This window comes from Oncorhynchus clarkii, chromosome 6 (assembly GCF_045791955.1).
Source record: "Oncorhynchus clarkii lewisi isolate Uvic-CL-2024 chromosome 6, UVic_Ocla_1.0, whole genome shotgun sequence".
In the NCBI taxonomy this organism is placed as follows: domain Eukaryota; kingdom Metazoa; phylum Chordata; class Actinopteri; order Salmoniformes; family Salmonidae; genus Oncorhynchus; species Oncorhynchus clarkii.
This window is the reverse complement of record NC_092152.1, coordinates 37380973-37402728: the sequence shown is the minus strand read 5'-3', so window position 1 is coordinate 37402728 and position 21756 is coordinate 37380973. Positions and strand designations below refer to the sequence as shown.

The 21756-nt window shown below is 42.4% G+C and overlaps 2 protein-coding genes across 2 annotated transcripts in view; one reads left to right on the top strand and one right to left on the bottom strand.

The window, feature by feature from the left end:
- Positions 1 to 21756, bottom strand: part of LOC139411089 (tetraspanin-15-like) — a 57827-nt gene that overhangs the window by 33726 nt on the left and 2345 nt on the right. The window lies entirely within an intron of this gene.
- LOC139411088 (substance-P receptor-like) overlaps positions 11523 to 21756 on the top strand; it is a 34901-nt gene continuing 24667 nt past the window's right edge. The window contains exon 1 of the mRNA XM_071156933.1: positions 11523 to 12226. Coding sequence (XP_071013034.1) covers positions 11817 to 12226 — 410 coding nt within the window. The 5' untranslated portion in view covers positions 11523 to 11816. The remainder of the gene's footprint in view (positions 12227 to 21756) is intronic.

Sequence of the window (21756 nt, the reverse complement as noted above, 5' to 3'; positions counted from 1 at the left end):
TGCTTTGCAGTCGGAGGCTGAGCAGTTGCCATACCAGCTGATGATGCAAACAGTCAGGATGCTCTCGATGGTGCAGCTGTTTAACTTTTTGAGGATCTGAGGACCCATGCAAAATCTCTTTAGTCTCCTGAAGGGGAATAGATGTTTTCGTGCCCTCTTCACAACTGTCTTGGTGTGTTTGGATCATGATAGTTCATTGGTGATGTGGACACCATGGAACTTGACGCTCTCAAACTGCTCCACTACAGCCCCGTCGATGAGAATGGAGGTGTGCTCAGCCCTCCTTTTCCTGTTGTCCATGATCATCTCCTTTGTCTAGATCACATTGAGGGAGAGGTTGTTGTCCTGGCACCACACTGCCAGGTATCTGACCTCCTCCCTATAGGCTGTCTCATCGTTGTCGGTGATCAGGCCTACCACTGTTGTGTCGTCGGCAAACTTAATAATGATGTTGGAGTCGTGCTTGGCCAAGCAGTCATTGGTGAACAGGGAGTACAGCAGGGAACTAAGCATGCATCCCTGAGGGGCCCCCGTGTTGAGGATCTGTGTGACAAATGTGTTGTTGCCTACCCTTACCACCTGGGGATGGCCTATCAGGAAGTCCAGGATCTAGTTGCAGAGGGAGGTGTTTAGTCCCAGGGTCCTTAGCTTAGTGATGAGCTTTGAGGACACTATGCTGTTGAAAGCTGAGCTGTAGTCAATGAACAGCATTCTCACGTAGGTGTTCCTTTTGTCAAGGTGGGAAAGAGCAGTGTGGAGTCTAATAGAGATTTGTGTCATCTGTGGATCTGTTTGGGCGGTATGCGAATTGGAGTGGGTCTAGGGTTTCTGGGATGATGGTGTTGATGTGAGCCATGACCAGTTTTTCAAAGCACTTCATGGCTACAGAGTCGAGTGCTACGGGTAGGTAGTCATTTAAGCAGTCAATAACTATGTTTGTTTGAGAGAGAATGGAATTCAGGATTGCCATCTTCTAAAAGAGGATGAGGGGAGTAGAGAGAACAGTGATCAGAAAATAAAGGCTGTGTGTGAGCGTGGAGAGGGCCATAGAACTCTCTACTAATGGCTAGGCAATATTATGTACCACAAATTTCATGACCACCATTATGTCCCCAAGATTATGCATAGTAGTTAGATGAATTCAATATTTTCTCTCAAATGATAAATTAGTCTATAGCTCTTAGAGATACAGTAAAAGAAGCTCACATTATCATGAAACCTACAATTGTTCAAGATAATGACATACTGTACTGTATGGAGGTACCGCAGTTACACAGCAGCATTGTCACACCCTGATCTGTTTCCCCTGTCCTTGTGCTTGTCTCCACCCCCCACCCCCACAGGTGTCGCCCATCTTCCCCACTTATCCCCTAGGTATTTATACCTGTGTTTTCTGTCTGTCTGTGCCAGTTTGTCTTGTTTGCCAAGTCAACCAGCGTTTTTCTCTCCTGCTCCTGTTTTTCCCAGTCTCTCGTTTTCTCGTCCTCCTGGTTTTGACCCTTGCCTGTCCAGACACTGAGCTCGCCTGCCTTACCACTCTGCCTGCCCCTGACCTCAAGCCTGCCTGCTGCCCTGTACCATTTTGGACTCTGCTCTGGCTATGAACGCTTGCCTGTCCCCAACCTGGCTTTTGTCTATCCCTTGGATTATAATAAATACCAGAGCTCAAACCATCTGCCTCCTGTGTCTGCTTCTGGGTCTCGCCTTGTGTTGGGATAAGCATACTCTGCATTTTAAGCAATCCTATTGATGAACATCAATACAGACAGTCCCCATTGTAAGGCCTTCCAACTGCGTAGTGATGTATAACTATGCTACAGGGATGTCAATGGTGGCTCTTTGTGGAATCCTATTTTAAATTATTCTTCTCTAATGTTATAGGTACATAAAGGCTGATGAATCAACCTCCATTTTCAGTGAGGAGATTACTACAGTATATACGATTCTAGTTGTACTACAACAGGCTACCATTGTGTGGTCTTTTCTCAATTCCCCAGAAGATTTTCCAAGAACAGCAAAGCCTCCCAGGCTTCACTCACAATTGGTGAAAGCCTGTGATAGAGGCTAGCAATTCCCTTTTGCTGCGTTCCTTACCAAGTGGGACTAGGGGATATTTACCACATATAACTGGGAAAAATACACTTATACGCTTCTCCAACTGGTAATTACTAGTGGGAAATCATCCCTGAGCTCTGAATTCTCCCACATGCTGACCTCTGATAAAATGATAACAGCATTTTCGGCAGTTAAATCCAACAACAAAACAGTATTTATGAAAAGCAAACTATTTGCATGTTTTTTTTTAACACTATAATTTGGGGGCTCCCGAGTAGCGCAGCGGTTTAAGTCACTGCATCTCAGTGCTAGAGGCATCACTACAGACCCTTGTTCAATTCCAGGATGTACCACAACTGGCTGTGATTGGGAATCGCATAGGGCGGGAGTTGGGCGCCGTTAGGGTTTGGCCGGGGTAAGCCGCCATTGTAAATAAGAATATGTTCTTAACTGACTTGCCTAGATTTAAAAAATGTTAAACAAAAAAAATGATCGTTTTATTTTATGGTTGGCACAGCTTGTTGGTCATTAGGCAATCAACTTTTCTCAACGAGTTCAAAGCATGTGAATGCATCCAACTGGTATTGATGACTTCACAACTGGTAATTACCCCCTTCCAACTTGGTTATGAACACAGCATTATGTTCCAAGATCCAAGATGGCGTAGCATTCAGACGTCTTTTGTATTTGTCTTGTCATGTCCCATGTATATATCTTTATATATATTTTTTTATATATTTTTTTTTGCAACACACTCTCCTGCAACCCGCCTCACCCAATGTGCTCTGAACCTCTTCACCTGGATCACTGCAGCTAGCTAGCTGCTATTCAATTGGCTTCTCCTGGCTAACATCCCTGTCCCGAAGCAAGCACCAATTAGCCTGGAGCTAGCCAATGCTAAGCCCATCTCCCGTCTAGCTGAGAGGACCATCAGCCACTCCTTGGGCTACAATACCTATTTTGCCTATTGGCCTGGACCCCTTTTATTGCCGATACAGAGCCCCGCCGACCCATCATGACTGGACTACCAACGTAATCCGCCCGAGGGGTTTTTTCAGCTGGCTCCTTCATTGCGACGTCCCCTGAATGCCCATCTGCTAGCCTGCTAGCCGGGGCCCGCTAGCTATCTAGAGCATACCGGACTGTTAGCTGTTGTGGCCCATCAGTCAATTTATTGGGCTACTACTCCTATTTTGCCAACTGGCCTTGACCCTTTTACTACACGGACAGCTGCTGATCCAGCACAACTGGTCTACAGACGTAAACGCATGAAGGGACTATAACAACTGACTTCTTCCATCGCGACATCCCTCTAAGGCCCTTCTGCTAGCCTGCTATCCCTGGCCCGCTAGCTGTCTCAATTGCCGTGTCTACAGCCCGTCCAGCTACTCATTGGACCCTATGATCACTCGGCTACGCATGCCTCTCCATAATGTTAATATGCCTTGTCCATTGCTGTTTTGGTTAGTGATTATTGTCTTATTTCACTTTAGAGCCTCCAGCCCTGCTCAATATGCCTCAGCTAACCCTCTTGTCCCACCCCCCACACATGTGGTGACCTCACCTGGTTTAATTGATGTCTCGAGAGACAATACCTCTCTCATCGTCACGAAATGGCTAGGTTTACCTCAACTGTATTCACATCCTACCATACCTTTGTCTGTACATTATGCATTGAATCTTTTCTACCGCGCCCAGTAACCTGCTCCTTTTACTCTCTGTTCTGAACGTACTAGACGACCAGTTCTTATAGCCCTTAGTCGTACCCTTATCCTACTCCTCTGCTCCTGGTGATGTAGAGGTTAATCCAGGCCCTGCAGTGTCTAGCTCCACTCCCATTCCCCAAGCCCTCTCATTTGTTGACTTCTGTAACCATAAAAGCTTTGGTTTCATGCATGTTAACCATAGAAGCCTTCTCCCTAAGTTCTGTTTTATTCACTGCTTTAGCACACTGTGCCGACCCGGATGTCCTAGCTGTGTCTGAATCCTGGCTTAGGAAGGCCACCAAAAACCCTGAAATTTCCATCCCTAACTATAACATTTTCAGAGAAGATAGAACTGCCAAAGGGGGCGGAGTTGCAATCTACTGTAGAGATAGGCTGCAGAGTTCTGTCTTACTATCCAGGTCTGTGCCCAAACAATTTGAGCTTCTACTTTTAAAAATCCACCTTTCCAGAAACACCAACATCTCTTACCGTTGCCGCTTGCTATAGACCACCTTCTGCCCCCAGCTGTGCCCTGGACACCATATGTGAATTGATTACCCCCAATCTATCTTCAGAGCTTGTGCTGTTAAGTGACCTAAACTGGGACATGCTTAACACCCCGGCCATCCTACAATCTAAGCTAGATACCCTCAATCTCACAAAATCATCAATGAACCTACCAGGCACAACCCCAAATCTGTAAACACAGGCACCCTCATAGATATCATCCTAACCTACCTGCCCTCCAAATACACCTCTGCTGTCTTCAACCAGGATCTAAGCGATCACTGCCTCATTACTTGCGTCCGTAATGGGTCTGACCACCCCTCATCACTGTCAAACGCTCCCTAAAGCACTTCAGCGAGCAGGCCTTCCTAATTGACCGAACTGGTATCCTGGAAGGATATTGACCTCATTCAATCAGTAGAAAATCCCTGGTTATTCTTTAAAAGTGCTTTCCTCACAATCTTAAATAAGCATGATCCATTCCAAAAAATTAGAACCAGGAACAGATATAGCCCGTGGTTCACTCCAGACCTGACTTCCCTTGACCAGCACAAAAACATCCTGTGGCATACAGCATTAGCATCAAATAGCCCCCGCAATATGCAACTTTTCAGGGAAGTTAGGAACCAATATACACAGGCAGTTAGGAAAGTAAAGGCTACTTTTTTCAAACAGAAATTTCCATCCTGCAGCACAAACTCCAAAAGGTTCTGGGACACTGTAAAATCCATGGAGAATTAGAGCACTTCCTCCCAGCTGCCCACTGCACTGAGACTAGGAAACACTGTCACCTCCGATAAATCCACAATAATTGAGAATCTCAATAAGCATTTTTCTACGTCTGGCCATGCTTTCCACCTGGCCACCCCTACCCTGGTTAACACCCCTGCACCCCCCACAGAAACTTGCCGAAGCCTCCCCCATTTCTCCTTCACCCAAATCCAGATAGATGATGTTCTGAAAGAGCTGCAAAATCTGGACCCCTACAAATCAGCAGGGCTAGACAATCTGGACCCTCTCTTTCTAAAATTATCAGCCGAAATTGTTGCAATCCCTATTACTAGCCTGTTCAACCTCTCTTTCGTATCGTCTGAGATCCCCAAAGATTGGAAAGCTGCCGCGGTCATCCCCATCTTCAAAGGGGGAGACACTCTAGACCCAAACTGCTACAGACCTATATCTATACTACCCTGCCTTTCTAAGTTCTTTGATAGCCAAGTTAACAAAAAGATCACCAACCATTTCGAATCCCACCGTACCTTCTCCGCTGTGCAATCTGGTTTCCGAGCTGGTCATGGGTGCACCTCAGCCACGCTCAAGGTCATAAATGGTATCATAACCGCCATCAATAAGAGACAATACTGTGCAGCTGTATTCATCAACTTGGCCAAGGCTTTCGACTCTATCTACCACAGTTTAATTGGCAGACTCAACAGCCTTGGTTTCTCAAATGACTGCCTCGCCTTGTTCACCAACTACTTCTCAGACAGAGATCAGTGTGTCAAATCGGAGGGCCTGTTGTCCGGACCTCTGGCAGTCTCTATGGGGGTGCCACAGGGTTCAATTCTGGGGACGACTCTTTTCTCTGTATACATCAATGATGTCGCTCTTGCTGCTGGTGATTCTCTGATCCACCTCTACGCAGACGACACCATTCTGTATACTTCTGGCCCTTCTTTGGACACTGTGTTAACTAACCTCCAGATGAGCTTCAATGCCATACAACTCTCCTTTCGTGGCCTCCAACTGCTCTTAAATGCAAATAAAACTAAATGCATGCTCTTCAACCGATCGCTTTCCACATCTGCGCGCCCGTCTAGCATCACTAGTCTGGACGGTTCTGACTTAGAATATGTGGACAACTACAAATACCTAGGTGTCTGGTTAGACTGTAAACTCTCCCTCCAGACATCACATTAAGCATCTCCAATCTAAAATTAAATCTATTTCGCCTCAAAGCATCCTTCACTCATGCTGCCAAATATGCCCTCGTAAAACTGACTATCCTGCCGATTCTTGACTTCAGCGATGTCATTTACAAAATAACCTCCGACACTCTACTCAGCAAATTGGATGCAGTCTATCACAGTGCCATCCGTTTTGTCACCAAAGCCCCATATACAGCCCACTACTGCGACCTGTATGCTCTCGTTGGCTGGCCCTTGCTTCATATTCGTTGCTAAACCCAATGGCTCCAGGACATCTATAAGTCTTTGCTAAGTAAAGCCCCGCCTTATCTCAGCTCACTGGTCACCATAGCAGCACCTACCCATTTTACTGGTCACCCCCAAAGCCAATTCCTACTTTGGCCGCCTTCCTTTCCAGTTCTCTGCTGCCAGTTCTCTGCTGGAACGAATTGCAAAAACTTCCTCATCCAACTTCCTCATCCCCATACTGTTATTTTTTATTTATTTTTTATTTTTTGCTCCTTTGCACCCCAGTATCTCTATTTGAACATTCATATTTTGCACATCTATCACCCAAGTGTTTAATTGCTAAATTGTAATTATTTCGCCACTATGGCCTATTTATTGCTTACCTCCCTTATCATACCTCATTTGCACACACTGTATATAGACTTTTTCTCTATTGTATTATTGACTGTATGTTTGTTTATTCCATGTGTAACTCTGTGTTGTTGTTTGTGTTGCACTGCTTTGCTTTATCTTGGCCAGGTCGCAGTTGTAAATGTTGTAAATGAGAACTTGTTCTCAACTAGCCTACCTGGTTAAATTAATAAAAAATAAAATATATATATTTTTAATAATATGCAAAAAATGTATTTGTCCTTTGTGGCTCAGTTGGTAGAGCATGGCGCTTGTAACACCAGGGTCATGGATTTGAGTAATGCTGGGGCCACACAAAACTATTATGAATGCATGACTGACTGTAAGTCGCTTTGGATAAAAGCATCAGCTAAATTGCATATACTTTATTATATTATGATGCACTCAGACACAGAACATGACACATAACAATATATATCTGGGCCTGACCTGGTTAATTACCGATTCTCCCTCATAAAGTGGATGATAGATCAAAAGCTGTTGTTGATGAAACTACTTTAATGTAGTGGTTGTATACCTGGACTATCCTCAGTCAGGGTTGGCCTGATGTTCATACGTGGTTTGTAATGATGGTGACTCTTTTGTCAGATGTATTTATTATTCCTGCCATCTTTATTAGTGGTGTGCATCTGTTCCAGCTTTTATGCACATTTCCCTGAGGTAATATGACCTCTCCTGTCAGCTACATTGACACTGTGCTTCCTCCCATACTTCCTGGCTGCGTCACAACCTGATCTGTTTCACCTGTCTTTGTGATTGTCTCCACCCCCCCTCCAGGTGCCGCCCATCTCCCCCATTATCTCCTGTGTATTTATACCTGTGTTCTCTGCCTGTCTGTTGCCAGTTTGTCAAGCCAACCAGCGGTTTTGTGCCAGCGCCTGCTTTTCCCCAGTCTCTCTTTTCTTGTCCTCCTGGTTTTTCACCCTTGCCTGCCCTGACCCTGTACCCACATGCCTGACCACGCTGGCTGCCTGCCGTCCTGTACCTTTGCCCTTGTCGCTGTAATAAACATTGTTACTTCAACACGGTCTGCATCTGGGTCTTGTCTTGATACCAGATAGGCTGCTCTCTCTGACAGTAAATAAATATTCTCTCTTTCTCTCTCTCTCTCTCCCTCTCTCTCTTCCTCCCCCCGCCCCCTCTCTTCCAGGTTGCATTGTCTTTGACGCAATAGAGACCAGAGCCTCATTTACCTTCAATTTAAAATGAAAAGATCCATCAAGACTTTTCACACCTTTTAATAGCTAGCAAGGCAATCTGTAATACGATAACACGATAACACAAATACGCTACAAAGTTATTTGTCCATGGTATCAAACCAGCAACACAGACATGAAAAAAGCCATTTATCCATGGTTTAAGAGCCAATAAATACCTCTAGTAAATCACTACTACCAGCGGTATAGGCATGAACTCCACTGAGAATTACAAAAATGTAGAAGCAAGTTGTTCACAATTGACATGTTGAACTGTGAATTACTGTCAATATTAGCTCTGCAAAGGGCAGCACTCACACTTAATTTTCAGTCAGAAAATACTCCCTGGCACAGAACATCCCAACACATTTAATCTCAATACACAGAGCACGGAAAATGTCTAATAACATGGCATGCTACTGTGAAAAGCTTACCTTTTTTGTTTCAGCATCCAGGAAAATTCAGGTGCCTCTGAGAATAACATATTGCCGCATGAGTCATGACACTAAACTATTGAACATAAAAGATAATGGAAGTGTATCAGATGCTGACGGTTGACTTTGTCAGCTCTTGGCACAGATTATTAAGTGGCCACCAACATTGGCAAACAACAACGTTCCTTTCTTCCGTTTGCTGGGAGGTACGGCTCTGGCCAAGGCAGCACTGAGCTATTGGGAGAACCATCCTGGTATGGCAGACAGTGGGGAAATATTGCATGACCAACTCTTGGCCTTCAGTCCAAAAAGCCTGGGTGTCATCCCAAAAACACTCACTGATGGAGCAAAAATGAGACCAGCAAGATGGCATTCAAGCCTCTACTTCTGCCACCCAACATTAGTTATCCAAACATTATCTGGCTGTCTTGTTACAAAAGGGCACTGTGGCTTCAATTTAACTGCTGGAACACAAAGGATAGATGTAAACAGCGTAAAGAGTCATTAGCAAATCCTACTGCAACCTCTCATTTTTCAGCTTTTACATGTAATCGGTTACATTTAATCTGATTACAAAAAAAAACTTTACCTGTAGCCAGTTACGTTACCTGGAACAATATTGTAATCAGATGAAAGATACTTGAAAAAAATGATGATTACTTCTTTGATTACTTTTAAATTCAGAAAGGATGTTTGTGAAAAAAATACATAGACACCTTTCTGTTTTCTCAATGACATCAACTCAGAGACCACTATGATGACACACCAAATGCGATGGATCTTTTTTGTATTTTTCTAATGCATCTTAAAGGGTAAGTAATCCAAAAGTTACTGAAAGTAATCAGATTAAGTTACTGAGTTTGGGTAATCCAAAAGTTACACTACTGATTATAACTTTGGGCAGGTAACTAGTAACTGTAACGGATTACATTTAGAAAATGAACCAACCCAACCCTGCCTGTGGCAAGCACATAATATGATCTCTCCTGTCAGCCACATAAACACTGCGAAAGGAATACAAATGTCCAGTTCGGCAACAGACAAGTGCTTCCTCCCTTTTCTCCTATAGCTGCTCTCGCTAACAGTCAATAATGTGTCCCTGACAGTCTATATTCAGCAGTCTTGCATTCAGTAGTCTCTCTCTTTCTCTCTCTCTCTATCCGTCCCCTATTCCTTGGCTACAACATTCATTCAGATATTTAGCTATGACCATTATAGCGCAGAGTTCACCACAGAGCATTAGGTGGCTGTGGCAGAAAGTACCACTAGATGGGGACATCGTGCAGAAACATGTAGCAGACAGTCAGTTGTGATAAGGATCAAAGAGAGTAATACAACTTCTTGTTAAATTGTGTATCCCATGCTGTCTTTCAATTCTTAGGAAATTCATGTTTTACTTTGACATATCCCTTTATGGCTTATGATACAGAAGCCCATCATGTCAGTTCCCAGAGGCCTCTAAAACGACCCAAATGTATCCTTTCACAAAGGTGTCCACCTCAGTATAAAAATATTTTAAGCTTTTACACCAATTTGGGGGAAAATGAGGAAAACAGAGCAACAATCATTTTAGTCTCTCTCTAAACTGCATCTCCCCTTCCCATTTTTGTCACCCCCCCCCACAACATGATGCTGCCGCCCCTGTGCTTCACGGTTGGGATGGGGTTCTTCGGCTTGCAAGCCTCCCCCCTTTCCTCCAAACATAACGATGGTCATTATGGCCAAACTGTTCTATTTTTGTTTCATCAGACCAAAGGACATTTCTCCAAAAAGTACCATCTTTGTCCCCATGTGCAGTTGCAAACCGTAGTCTGGCTTTTTATGGCGGTTTTGGAGCAGTGGCTTCTTCCTTGCTGAGCAGCCTTTCAAGTTATGTTGATATAGGACTCGTTTTAACTGTTTCCTCCTGCATCTTCACAAGGTTCTTTGCCATTGTTCTGGGATTGATTTGCACTTTTCACTTTTCGCACCAAATTACGTTCATCTCTAGGAGACAGAATGCATCTCTTTCCCGAGCGGTATGACAGCTGCGTGGTCCCATAGTGTTTATACTTGTGTACTATTGTTTGTACAGATGAATGTGGTACCTTCATGCGTTTGGAAATTGCTCCCAAGGATGAACCAGACTTGTGAAGGTCTCCAATTTTGGCTCTTGGCTGATTTCTTTTGATTTTCACATGATGTAAAGCAAAGAGGCACTGAGTTTGAAGGTAGGCCTTGAAATACATCCACAGGTACACCTCCAATTGACTCAAATTATGTCAATTAGCCTATCAGAAGCTTCTAAAGCAATGACATCATTTTCTGGAATTTTCCAAGCTGTTTAAAGGCACAGTCAACTTAGTGTATGTACATTTCTGACCCACTGGAATTGTGATACAGTGAATTCTAACTGAAATAATCTGTCTGCATACAATTGCTGGAAAATGACTTGTGTCATGCACAAAGTAGCCGACTTGACAAAACTATAGTTTGTTAACAAGAAATTTGTGGAGTGGTTGAAAAACAAGTTTTAATGACTCCAACCTAAGTGTATGTAAACTTCCGAATTCAACTGTATAATGTTTGTAGAATGCTGTCAGAAAATGTGAGCTATTGGAAATGGTTAGGTAAAGAGCCTATAATAAATTACACCATTGAAATACACCCACCATTCACTACAGGAGTCCTTATCTGCTATAGCAGAAACCGACCAGTCCTTTTATTCGTCGGCTAAATACTTCTCTATTGTCTACATTTGGACAATCATTAATTACTTTAAGTATGCTGGTCTTGCTGAACAAGTTGTCCAGTCCATGGACGTTTCAAGTTACCACACACTATTGCAGAACATCTATGATATTCGCGTATGCGCGCTCTTGGCTGCGCTCCCTTTGGCGCACGTCGATTGTGTGAGAGGAGAGAGAGAGCACCTCTCTGAGCCAAGAGTATAGGGTACGGAGTACAGAGTACAGCGCTGGAGACGAGGACGCTGTTCCCCATGTCTTTTTGCTGCGGTGGAGAAGAGCCACACACCAAGGACCATCTCAATTTCACACGGAGTGGAGTCAACTTAAATGCATATTCATCGTATTATCCAAATTCAATTTTTAATAACTTCGACAATTCTCAATTTTCTGTGTGTGAGCTGCTCCTTCAGTGATCATTCCATTATTTTGCCATTCTAATTTAGCAGTGCCAAATGAATCAGAAGAATGGCAATGATGAAGAAAGTTTAAATTGAAAGACATCAACACACACCAAGATTATCTCTAACCATTTACTCAATCAGTTGTTAGTGGTTGAGTGTACATGTCATAGGTATTGCATGGACCAACATTATTTTTGTCACAAAAAAAAGATAACACCAAAATGGATCCCTTGTTCACCACGACTGATTTGCCATTGCTAAGCAATTGGACCAACGCTTCAGGGCTCAATGGAACTGATCTAGACGGAAACCAGTTTGTGCAACCAGTTTGGAGAATTGTTCTATGGGCTTTCGCCTACAGTTGCATGGTTACTGTGTCTCTGGTGGGGAACGTCGTAGTAATATGGATCATTATGGCGCATAAACGAATGAGAACTGTGACCAACTATTTTCTGTTGAACCTGGCGTTTGCAGAGGCGTCTATGTCAGCCTTCAATACCGTTATCAACTTCGTCTATTCCGTCCACAATGAGTGGTACTTCGGGCTGATGTACTGCCGCTTTCACAACTTCTTCCCCGTCGCTGCTGTCTTCGCTAGTATCTACTCTATGACTGCGATAGCGGTGGACAGGTGAGTTCAGTTTTGGGGGGACGTTTCAATGGATATAGGCTAGAATGTTTGCCTATGGTCACAATAAGCAAAACAGAACAATAATGCAATTGGATCCTGTCACAAATGTATTTGTAATAAATATGTAATATCAATGAAATTAAAGGAACCTAGGAAGGAACCTAGAGAGGAACCAGACTTTGAGGGGTGGCCAGTCCTCTTCTGGCTGTGTCCGTGGAGATTTTAAGTGTACAGGTTCAAAGCGGCAATCAGCAATTGATAGATGAATTTTTTTCCTTATATATACCCATTGATTCTTGAAGAATATCGCTTACTGTCGCTTACTGTCAAAATATATGTTCGTTTTACTCCGTTGTTTGTAAACAATGTAGCTGTAAACAAACATTGTATATCCTCAAAACCTTGTTAAAACTTTACCCTAATGTTGATATCGTCGATGGTCAGTCCTTGAATCCATAGGTCTGTCTATGAATTTAAGAGTGGTTACATTCCTCCAGCCCTATCCCTCAGCTGTTTACCAAAACACTGGCTGGGCGCCCAATTTGTTGTTCTTTGAACTGCAGATTGCCCATTTAAGATAAGAACATTTCTACCAAGGCTACATAGACATGTTATATAGCTAATGTATTCATTCAACTTAATTGGTTCTGGGGTGATGCTGCTGTTGCTGCTCCACCATCAAACCAATCAATAAATAACGTGTGTGTGTGTGTGTGTGTGTGTGTGTGTGTGTGTGTGTGTGTGTGTGTGTGTGTGTGTGTGTGTGTGTGTGTGTGTGTGTGTGTGTGTGTGTGTGTGCGTGCGACCTCACTCTTGTGTTTATATCCAGGCTGTTGTTTTAAGCAGACTCACCCCCACAATGCTATTCTTTTTAACCTCTGTTTCTGTTAGTGAGAAAGCCATTCTCATGTGAAAGCTGCTGTCTGATTTCTCCTCTTACCCCCTGACTTGGTACTCCATAGGTAATAACCTGTAATGCATGCATAGCTCTGCTTTTCTCCCAGCAGAGTCTGCATGTACTTGACCTTTGCATTGTTTTGATATTTAATTACCCTTGAGATAACCTGGAGTAGGGAGAGCAGGGAGAGCAGGGAGAACAGGCATCCTGTGAGGCGCTAAAAGACATACTTCAAACAACACATACTGATCTGATTCAACCCCATACTTATCAACGGGTTAAGCTTCTAGTCATCTCTCCACTCATCATTATCTAACCACTCTTATAAACCTGCCTAATGAATCCTGTCTCCTCATGATCACATTCTTTTGACATACTCAATGAGCAGTGATCGTGTACGCAAGATGTAATTGGTAAGGTCTATCCTTTTTATTCTACATTTCCAGTAAACAGAGGGAGCGAAATAATCATGGCGCAGAGACTCTAATGTGTAACATATGGAGGAAAAACACCACAAACAACAGGTGTTTATGCCTTCAATTATATAGATCAAATGATGCGTCTTTCCATGTATTCCCCTTGTATGGGAAATGTCTCTCTAATGCCCTATAGAAAAGCAGTAGAGTGTGCTACGTGCCAGGTGATTGTGATGAGCGTCTCCACTTAATTCCCTCTCTCATAGTTCCAGCATCTCATGCTTTGAGGCATCACCTCCATGTTACTCCCATGCTATGCTGTACACATATTCACAGCAAGGCAGACGCAAAACCAAGCCTGTAGTGACTCTGTCACCCCCCCCTCGTGTCAATGTATGTGTGTGTGTTTGTGTGTGTGCGTGTGGGGTGACGCTATGTGTATGTGTGTGTGTGTATGTGTGTGTGTATGTGTGCGTGTGTGTGTGTGTGTGAGAGAGAGAGAGATAAAGAGAGAGAGCATGCCTGTGTGTGACACTGTGTGTATGCCTGTGTGTGTGCTTGGCAGCGTTGTGCTGCTGCAGTGCAGAGCATCTTAATGCAGCCATGCCGTTCTCTCCCAGCTGTGGCAGCAAGACTACTGTGTCTGTTTTTGTTCATTCAATTTTCTCTAATTTCTTCCTGACTCTCAGGGGATGTCACAGCGATTCAGCCAATCTCTGTATATTTCTCTCCTATCTTCATCTGATTGCTTCTTATAAAAAAGCAGAACAAAATTCTGTATTTAGTTGTGAAGGAGTAAAAGAGAGAGTTATAGAGGGTTGTGAAGAAAGAGATGTATGGAGTATGCGGGAAATGAACCCCAACTGTTGGGGGTCAAACGTATTTAGTCTGGGGTCAACACGGCAGCGCTATATCCAGACCAGACTCTGGCACACCGTCTATTCACTTTGGATTTATTTGCACTGTGTCATGTTAGGCCATCATACCCCGTCTCCCACCTTTCACCTATAAGAGAACTGCACACACACAGTCACACACGCCAATACAGAGTTGATAAATAAAGCCTATATTTACTGTAGGTCTATAACTGATCTGTCCGGAGACACACTCACATAACACACGTGGGCACACACACACACACATACACTTGAAGTCGGAAGTTTACATACACCTTAGCCAAATACATTTAAACTCAGTTTTTCACAATTCCTGACATTTAATCCTAGTAAATGTTCCCTGTCTTAGGTCAGTTAGGATCACCACTATATTTTAAAAATGTGAAATGTCAGAATAATAGTAGAGAGAATGATTTATTTCAGCTTTTATTTCTTTCATCACATTCCCAGTGGGTCAGAAGTTTACATACACTCAATTAGTATTTGGTAGCATTGCCTTTATATTGTTTAATTTGGGTCCAACGTTTCAGGTAGCTTTCCACAATAAGTTGGGTGAATTTTGGCCCATTCCTCCTGGCAGAGCTGGTGTAACTGAGTCAGGTTTGTAGGTCTCCTTGCTCGCACACGCTTTTTCAGTTCTACCCACAAATGTTCTATAGGAAGGCTAGCATCCCGGAGTCGCCTCTTCACTGTTGACATTGAGACTGGTGTTTTGCAGGTACTATTTAATGAAGCTGCCAGTTGAGGACTTGTAAGGCATCTGTTTCTCAAACTAGACACTCAAATGTACTTGTCCTCTTGCTCAGTTGTGCACCGGGGCCTCCCACTCCTCTTTCTATTCTGGTTAGAGCCAATTTGCGCTTTTCTGTGAAGGGAGTAGTACACGGCGTTGTACGAGATCTTCAGTTTCTTGGCAATTTCTCGCATGGAATAGCCTTCATTTCTCAGAACAAGAATAGACTGATGAGTTTCAGAAAAAAAAATGTTTGTTTCTAGCTATTTTGAGCCTGTAATCGAACCAACAAATGCTGATGCTCCAGATACTCAACTAGTCTAGAGAAGGTCAGTATTATTGCTTCTTTAATCAGAACACCAGTTTTCAGCTGTGCTAACATAATTGAAAAAGAGTTTTGTAATGATCAATTAGCCTTTTAAAATGATAAACTTGGATTAGCTAACACAATGTGCCATTGGACACAGGAGTGATGGTTGCTGATAATGGGCCTCTGTACGCCTATGTAAATATTCCATTTAAAAAACTGCAGTTTCCAGCTAAAATAGTCATTTACAACATTAACAATATCTACACTGTATTTCTGATCAATTTATTGTTATTTTAATGGACAAAAAATGTGCCTTTCTTTCAAAACAAGGACATTTCTAAGTGACCCCAAACTTTTGAACGGTAGTGTATGTGTATTGGATTATAATAATTAAGGATATATTGCTTCAAATCTCTGTCTTCAGTGGTTTAGGTTGTGGGTTGTGGGCTGTGGGATGTGGGCTGTGGGTAGCATTAGATTTAGGTTGTCTATGGCTGGTGTCCAGCGGGAAGTGCTGACTGCTGGAGCAATGAACGCAGGGTAGGGCACACAAACAAACGCACACACAATGCTTGGCAACGTTGGACTGCTGCATATATATATATATATATATTTAGTATATGTCTCCGGCAGGAATATAAGTCTTCTCTATCAATCAGCATTACCTCTCTCACCCGTCAGACCTGGGTTCAAATACTATTTGAAATCATTTAAATTACTTTATCTGTGCTTAATTGACCATGCCGCTTAATTGACCACTGTATAGTCCCAATACTGTAAACCCCACCTATTTGGAACCCCAGACAGGCAACAACAAACACTCTACGTATTTGAAAGATTTCAAATAGTATTTCAACCCAGGTCTGCCACCGGGCTCATTTCCTCCCAAATGTTGATGGGGATTTTATGTAATCTTCAGCAAAACAACAGTACCCCCGGAGAGCACAATGAGCTGGGAAATAGATTCCTGATCAAATTTCAGCCTTCAAACCAAAACAATTCAAAACAGAAAAAACACTGCACGCGGGAAGGTTAAATATTGTGCTGGCACCTCTGTAGAGAGACTTATAGAGCAAGAGAGCACCCGGACAGAGCATCTGCCTGTTGTCTTTATTGGGTTATTCCTTATGTATTAAGTGGTTTTGGTGTTTTAGATGTCATTGCTGGATCATTAGACCCTTGCCTCTCTCATTCATTTATACCAGGGACAGGCAACTGTGATGGGGGTGTGGGCCACAAAATCTGAACTCATCATGAGGGGCCACTGTTGCAATTCTATACATTTTGCCACAGGGTGGAGAGACATGTTTGCAGTTTTTCATATTATATCTGAGCGAGAGTGACTAACAAAATCAATGGGGGCCCCTGGGTGGTAATTCGAAAATTATTACTATGAGTTTAGATAGCTGGCTTGACTAATTTACCAATCTAAAAAAATGTTAGCTGACATGGGCTAATTGAGTGACTATCAGCGACTGACATGACAAAAGAAAAACTGCTTATGCAAAACCACATTTTGAAATTGCACCTTGTGTATTCTACTATTCTAACTCGCAACAGTAAAATTAGACTCCGACTGAGTTTTTTTTGGGGGGGGGGGGGGGGGGGGGATTTAACCGAGGTTCTTCAAAAGAGGGGCCACGGGCCCCAGTTGCCCATACCTGATTTATACCATCTTCCAGTGGGGCCTGCTATTGCCCAGAGACATTCGCAACAAAGCCAGGTTGAAAACCGAGAAAGTAAGTGAGGTGTAAAACAGGTTTGAAAGAAAGTGAGACAAAGAGGGTTGCCGCCGACACTCCGGGAAAACAGTAGATCCAGAAAACAGACTGAATTTCTAGTTTAAAAAATGACTAAAGCATTCCCAAAACTGTAATTCCATGCTGTTGTTGTAAGGTTATACAAAATAAAGAGAAATACAGGGGTTGTGTGTTTGCTGTGTGTTCATGTGAACATACAGTATGTAAATCTATGCATTTGTATGCAGGTGGCCCTGTAAGCCAGGCCTCTATATGCTTTTCAAAGAGTGTTGTCAGAAACACAGCTAAACTAAACCCATACCATGGAAAAGCAGCAATGTGAGTATCACTTGAAACAAGATAGGAGATTCCAAGAGCCATGTGCTCATGGAATGAGCCAGGTATAGCAGATAGTCAAGATGTGACAGATAGTTGTGTTGGACTACAGAGAACGTTTGAAATTAAAGATTATTGGGAGAATGTCCAAATAGAAGATTAAATGGGGCTATTAGGTGGATTAAGATGTTGATTAAATCTGAAAGTTAAAGACATTGAACTCTCAAGTGCTGCTTGACACGATCCTTTCACAGTGTTAGATATCGTTAGGTCAGTAGTCTATTGATGGAATGGGACTTGCTTGGGGTTGCATGCCAAATTGCAACCATATAGTGCCAAATATGCCATATAGTGCACTACTTTTGAACAGTCACTGGTCCTATATAGGGACTAGGATGTAATTTGGGACTAGGACTAAAGGGTTATTCCACTAAATATGTGCCTTTGATATTTGAAGTAGAAATAAAAAGGTTGGAACCGGTTCAGGGAACAGAACCGAAAACGGGAAAATAACGAACATTTTTGAGGAACAGAAGAACTGAAAACGAAAGTGATCCATACTGTTCTGGAACAGAACGTTATGTTAAAAGCATGGGAACTGGTTAATAACATTATTTTACGTTCAAGGCATTTTTTTCCAGTCCCACAAAAATCACAACAAAGCACCCATGCAAGCCCTCACTGTGTCACTTAGAAACTTATTCCAGCGTCTGCCTGTTTGTGTGTGTAGACTGCCTGCCCCTCCCTTCTGAAGCATAGGATACTGTAGACTACTGACTATGTTACAAGCATAATTCAGAAATTAGGGAGAGACCTTTTACTGCAATGGGCTAAATCAGGATCACACAGAGTGTTTCTTGGTAGTGTTAAACAAATCTACTTTGAAACAAAAGTATACTCCTCACACACATGCTTATGGGCTTAAAAAAGACGACACCTGCACCATGTCAAATATATAATTGAAATGTATTGCATTTTGAGTTTGCATCCCAATATTACACTTTATATACATTAAAGAAAGCTCAAATATAACAAATAATATAACGTTGATTAATGATGAAATTATGAAACATATGAATAACATTCCCCCCATGAAGCCACTAGGTAATTTGACTGCAGGAAAGGGCTACATAGAGAAGAATGGATTTACTTTTTAAATGCTAGTTAAGTTAAGGATAGGATTTCACATTGGATTTATTAACTACAAAAATGTAAGACGTTTTTAATTCTCCAACCTAAGTGTATGTAAACTTTGACTTCAACTGTACATACAGTTGAAGTCAGAAGTTTACATACACTTAGGTTGGAGTCATTAAAACTTGTTTGGGGCTGCTTTGCTGCAGGAGGGACTGGTGCACTTCACAAAATACATGGCATATTGAGGAAGGCAAATTATGTGGATATATTGAAGCAACATCTCAAATCTCAAATCTCAAAACATCAGTTAAAGCTTGATCGCAAATGGGTCTTCCAAATGGACAATGACCCCAAGCATACTTCCAAAGTTGTGGCAAAATGGCTTAAGGACAACAAAGTCAAGGTATTGGAGTGGCCGTCACAAAGCCCTGACCTAAATCCTATAGAAAATGTGTGGGCAGAACTGAAAAAGCATGTGCGAGCCAGGAGGCCTACAAACCTGACTCAGTTACACCAGCTCTGTCATGAGGAATGGGCCAAAATTCACCCAACTTTTGTGGGAAGCTTGTCTACCTGAAACGTTTGACCCAAGTTAAACAATTTAAAGGTAATGCTACCAAATAATAATTGAGTGAATGTAAACTTCTGACCCACTGGGAATGTGATGCAAGAAATAAAAGCTGAAATAAATAATTATCTCTACTATTACAGTTTTTTTCGATTGCTAAACGACAGTGGGCACAACTGGAGTCACATGTGCAAAACTCTAACTACAGTCTGCACTACCAACAGTCACCTGAGCTAAACAGTTCACATCACCTGCAAAACTCATTCCAAGCAACACAACTCTTAACACATGGCTCAAAACACGCTCAGTGCAGCCAAACACTATGCACAACCCTCACTGAGATAACACACACGGTCACTCAGAACACACTGAGAGTAAAAACACTAGCATCAAACACCAATACAGAAAATACAAACTTTTCATCTTTACAGTTTGAACAATTTCAGTGACTTCATACAAAGTAATATTTTCTTCAAAGAAAAGAGTGACATTCTTTCACATGATTTATTACAATTTTTAGAACATAACAATTCTTTAAGGTAAATGAAAATTAGCAGTTTGCTTCAATAGTCTGTAGTAATTTACGGAATTACAGTAATGATAAAAAAAAAGGTAGAAACTAAAAGTACATACTGTAATTCAAACAAATAATTGAGGGGCTAATCCTGCCTCTCTCTAGCATCAGGCCACAGGTTTTCTTCAACATCACATCTAATGTTTTCTCTTGCCATGCACCTGGGGAAGAACCTTCTGGAGTGCCTTATCCATCCCTGGCAGTCCTCTGGACTCGTGTCCTCACATCCGGCACGCATGGCTTCCAAAAGAGACATTTGGTCATGTGGGTGGTGACCAAACACTTTCCACCTCCAGGCAGAGAAAAACTCCTCTATTGGGTTGAGGAAGGGTGAATATGCAGGCAGGTACAAAACCATAAATCTGTGATGTGCTGCAAACCAATCTGTGACAGCTGCAGAGTGGTGAAAAGCAACGTTATCGCAAACTATGACAAAAACTTGGGGGTTTCTTACTGGCTCCCCCTGTTCTGCTGTCACTAGCTGAGCATAGAGCTGTTCTAGGAAAGCTATAAGCCTTTCTGTGTTGTATGGGCCAATGAGTGGTGTGTTGAGAAGCAAACCATCATTGGCCATTGCAGCACACATGGTGATATTTCCCCCCCTTTGGCCTGGAACCTCCACAGTGCCCCTTTGACCTATAACATTCCTTCCTCTGCGCCGTGTTTTGGCAAGGTTAAATCCAGCTTCATCGATACATACAAATGAATGTGGTCTTTCCAGTGCTTCCACCTCCATTACTCTCTGAAAAACAGTAAGTGCACAGTTTTACTGTAGAAATGCTAGTGTTTTTTTTTACTGTAAATATTTTGTATAGCTGTGTACGTAACCTCAGACGTCTTACCTGGACATATTGGTATCTTTGCTCTTTTACCCGTTCACTGTTTCTCTCGAACGGTACAGTGTATAACTGTTTCATTGTAACTTGGTGTTTCTTTAGGACTCGAGCAATAGTTGTTGTGCTGACAGAATTAGCATTTTCAAATATATCATTATCAGCCAGCACTCTATCTTGAATCTCCCGCAGTTTTATTGCATTGTTGACAACAACCATGTCAACAATAGCATTTTCCTGCACATCTGAAAATATTTTTCCTCTTCCCCCTGTTGGGGGCAGCCTTTGGGTCCTGTTGTAAAAATATATTTTACAGTCAAACTTACTGTAATATATATCTGTGTAAATATTCTATAATTGCAATGCAAAATAGATTCCTGTAATGTTTTCAATTACTGTAAGGATGTAACTCTCACCTGTTTGCATGATGGAAAATTCGCATTACAGATGCCACTGTGGATCTTTGCAGATTGGGTTGCACCCTCAACCCTGCCTCTCTCAATGAGAGACCATGGTTCACGACATGGTCTATAAGTGTAGCCCTTATTTCATCTGAAATAACAGCTCTTTGTCTTCTTTGTCTTCCTCCACGCATCCGCCCTCTCCCTGCCACCCTTCTCCCTCCACGAACCCATCTTCCTTGTTCCATTTCCAAAATGAGTCTTTCTGAGCTCTACCTATATATACTGTAATATGTGTGTGTGTTCACTAACAAGTCTAAAACAAGACACCTGCTTAGCCTTTCAGCTGAAATTGCAATCAGCAGTGTTTGAAAGGCACAAGGCTGAAATCTATTCCGTTTTGAATGTGTGGTTCACAGTTTTGACAGCAGTGTGTTAGCATTTGAACAAAGTGCTGTAAATCCACAGTGTTGTGCAGGTTGTGGTTAAAGTCATGGGATAAGTGTGTAGAGTTTTGAAAACTGTGTTCAAGCAATGAAAAACGAACTAGAGTTTGGTCCACATGAACTGCTGCTGTGCAGACTGTAGTTAGAGTTTTGCACATGTGACTCCAGTTGTGTCCACTGTCGTTTAGCAATCGAAAAAAACTGTATTCTGACATTTCACATTCTTAAAATAAAGTGGTGATC